General features: G+C 36.7%; 1 protein-coding gene across 2 annotated transcripts; it reads right to left on the minus strand.

The window, feature by feature from the left end:
* Window positions 1-393: 393 nt before the first annotated feature.
* LOC131031363 (uncharacterized) lies at window positions 394-2,906 on the minus strand. Of its 2 annotated transcripts, none has more exons than XM_059218777.1 (4): window positions 2,060-2,906; window positions 1,880-1,966; window positions 1,675-1,761; window positions 394-1,242 (listed from the first exon to the last, which is right to left on the minus strand). In XM_059218777.1, exon 1 carries the CDS (start codon window positions 2,748-2,750, stop codon window positions 2,067-2,069), a length of 684 nt encoding a protein of 227 aa, XP_059074760.1. In that variant the 5' UTR covers window positions 2,751-2,906; the 3' UTR covers window positions 394-1,242; window positions 1,675-1,761; window positions 1,880-1,966; window positions 2,060-2,066. The 2 variants fall into 2 exon arrangements, with proteins under 2 accessions (XP_059074760.1, XP_059074758.1); XM_059218775.1 differs by having other exon boundaries at window positions 1,351-1,761.
* Between the last annotated feature and the right edge of the window lie 356 nt (window positions 2,907-3,262).

Here is a 3,262-nt window from a genome sequence, read left to right on the forward strand (position 1 = left end):
GAAATGCAATAGAGTCTAACCTCCCTTTTTAAACTCAAATCAAGACCATGTTCAGGTAGCATTTTAGTCAACTATTAATTTATCTTAGACTTTAAATCAAGATGACAACTTGTACAAAAATTGCTCAGCATAACAAAATCAGCCACGTTAATGATGCAAGAACCACGTTAACGCTAAAAGAATCCACCAGGTATGAAAACACATCTGCCGAAGGATACAATTCACTGACAAACACATCTTGCCACATCTGCCTAAGGATACAATTCACTGGCAAACACATCTTGCAACAGCCCTCTGCCCATTGATATCTAGTGATAAAAAAATTATTCCTGAATCGGAAAATAATTCATTTCCACATATTCAAAAGAGAACGAATAATTTATTGAGCACAACTCAAGTGAATATAGGCCACATACTTAATATGGATCTACTATACAGTAAACTTATGCTATTATTGCATAACAAAAAATATTATGAAATGTCAGAAGAGAATTGATACATTGGAAAAAGTTAAACCACCTTTTAAATTGATGGACAAAGTGTTTTTCAAATTGGGTGTGAATGCTTTGACCGGAGCTATGAACCGGACTGAGGTCACATATAGGGGACCTCATCCCCAACATGAACATGGCAATATCATCCCATAAAACGTTTGAACCTTCGTGACAAGAATCACAGCACCACAATTGATCAATAGTAGACACTTCACTAGAAAAACGTGTCCCAGCTGTTTTGATTGTAATTATAATGCATGGAAATATAGGAGTGAAACAGAAGCATTGGCGGACATCGAGTTCACCAAAAAGTGTCACAGATGTTTTGATTGTAATTATAATCTCAAATGCCATGCCTGCCAAAGCTTCTGTTTGATTTTCATAGATGATAATTTGTTGTGAAGTGCAATTAATCATAATAATAATGCATGAAAATATAGGAATGAAACAGAAGCATTGGCAGGTATGGCAGTCAAGATCACCAAAAAGTTGGAAGGAATTATGACCGAGATTCAGTGGCTTAGCACCTGTTGGAGAAATACTTGGAAAAAAAAGAAATGCAAAATATGGATTGAAATTTCTTCTTTCTTCCAATATTTGTCCAACAGATGATAAGCCACTTAGTCTGATTATAATTCCATCCAACTCTTAAGTAATCTCAATTGCCATGCCTGCCAAAGCTTCTGCTTGATTTTCATAGTTGATAATTTGTTGTAAAGTGCAATTAATCATAATAATTTGTTGTAATCTGCAATGAAAATGATCATTTAGATTAGATATCATATCTTGTAATAATCAAACAAATAATAGTAAATTTTCACTTCTTTCTATTACAAAATAATAAAATGAAAGATACCTCAGGAAAGGCCCTGATACAACAACCCTATTAAACAGGACAACTTTCCCTCTAAGGGAAAACAAATCTGACATGTTATGAAAAAATCAGCAGGAAGCTGATAAGCTGGGTGCTGCATCCCAGTGCTAAATCTAAAATTGAATATCTATCTCTGACATTCCCAATAAATTATAAAGAATTGAAGAAATCCCTTATGTGTGTGCCTTTAGGCATCCGATTGTGTATGTTCCTCAATATAATTTTGTTCAAGCCACAAAGTGAGCTAGATCTGTTATCAAAAACATTTTAAACACACCAATCTGCATTCGAAAGTTGAAAACATACCTCAAGGCTTGAACATATTCAAGAACAGACGTCAAAGCAGCATGTCATCCGGGAAAGCAAACCAGACATTTCACATTTGCTCTTTCACTGCACAAAAATTCCATGTGAATTAAGCCCTAGGCACAGAGTGAGCTAGACCTGTTATGAAAAACATTTTCATTCGACAAGAAACAAACTAATCTGCATTCAAATGTTGAAGATATACCTCAAGATTTGAACATATTCAAGAACAGAGGTCAAAGCAGCAAGTCATTCGAGAAAGCAAACCAGACATTTTACTTCTGCTCTTTCGCTGCACAAACATTCCATGTAAAGTAAGCCCTAGGTAAAATGTGCTAAGAATTCTTTTTTCTGTTAAGCATCACCCCACATACAATGACCTTACCAATTAGCTAGCTGCAAGAAATTAACTTGCATGACCATAGGACGAGGCCTGAAATAAGAGTCAAGGTAATGGGCAGAGAAAATTGAGAGCACCATCTGAGAGGGCCCAATTTAACTTCCACACTGGAGCTCTTCCACCTCTTAGCAGGTTGAGGCTCTTTTGACAAATCAAAACTCACGCCCTTCATTCTCAACTCTTGAATGCATCTGGCCAGAGCCCTCAAATCAGTCTTGTCCTTCTGCAACATCTTCACAACATTCCCTTTAACAATCAGCTTGTGGAGAATGGTAAATATAAGAACCAAAGAGGTTGCAAAGGACAGAATAGCTGGGATCCACCATCTCGTACAGCTGTGAGCATTTTCCTGAATGGCAGCAGTGAAAAGCAGAGTTAGAAAGATACCATGAAAAGCAAAAAAGAAGCAAGAAAGTTGGAAAACATCTGAGCTGATCGTGTCAATCCTTGACTCTTTCGAGTCAATGTGGTGAGCAACAATTTCCTCCTCCCTCTGCCACAGTTTGAGCAGAAGCAGGTGGCCCCTGCTATCTGCAATTTCTTCCAATGGGTGTTGTGGAGAAGAAGAAGAATCGATCTTTTTCTGCTCCTCATCCACAGGGATCTCCACAATGTGATGATCACCACCTAAACTTGCTTCACATATAACAATATCGGTGCATTTATCAGAATCCATCTCAATCCAACTACAAAATTAAAAACTGTAAAACAATCAGAATATTTCTGCAAATGAAGCTCTTGTCGCTGTCACCAGAAAATGACAGAAAAGGAAATGCAGAGCTTTGAATGCTTAATTGTACAATCTGTGAGCATCAAATGAATGACAAGAGAGTTTGTATGATTATTGGGTCCACAGGATGTATTTGAAGAGCCTTCAGCGGTGTAACGGCTAGTTAGTTTCTCGAGGTGACCGTTATGACTCCGTTCATTTAGACACCTGTTACTTTCTCCCTGTATGGTTTTTAAACCCATCTAGTTTTTACACCTAATGGTGAAAATACTCATGTCCGTTTCTCTTACGTTTTGGGCCCACTTCTATTAATTTTTCTTTAACACAATGACCCCACTTCTATTAATTTATCTTTAATACAATGACCAATCAATTTCTCTTTATTGCAATGACAAAAATATAACTACCTAGCAATTTTTTCATGAGTTTTGTTTTCAATATCATTTCAAAAATCTTAT

The sequence above is a fragment of the Cryptomeria japonica genome, chromosome 1, assembly GCF_030272615.1.
Source record: "Cryptomeria japonica chromosome 1, Sugi_1.0, whole genome shotgun sequence".
Lineage (NCBI taxonomy): Eukaryota > Viridiplantae > Streptophyta > Pinopsida > Cupressales > Cupressaceae > Cryptomeria > Cryptomeria japonica.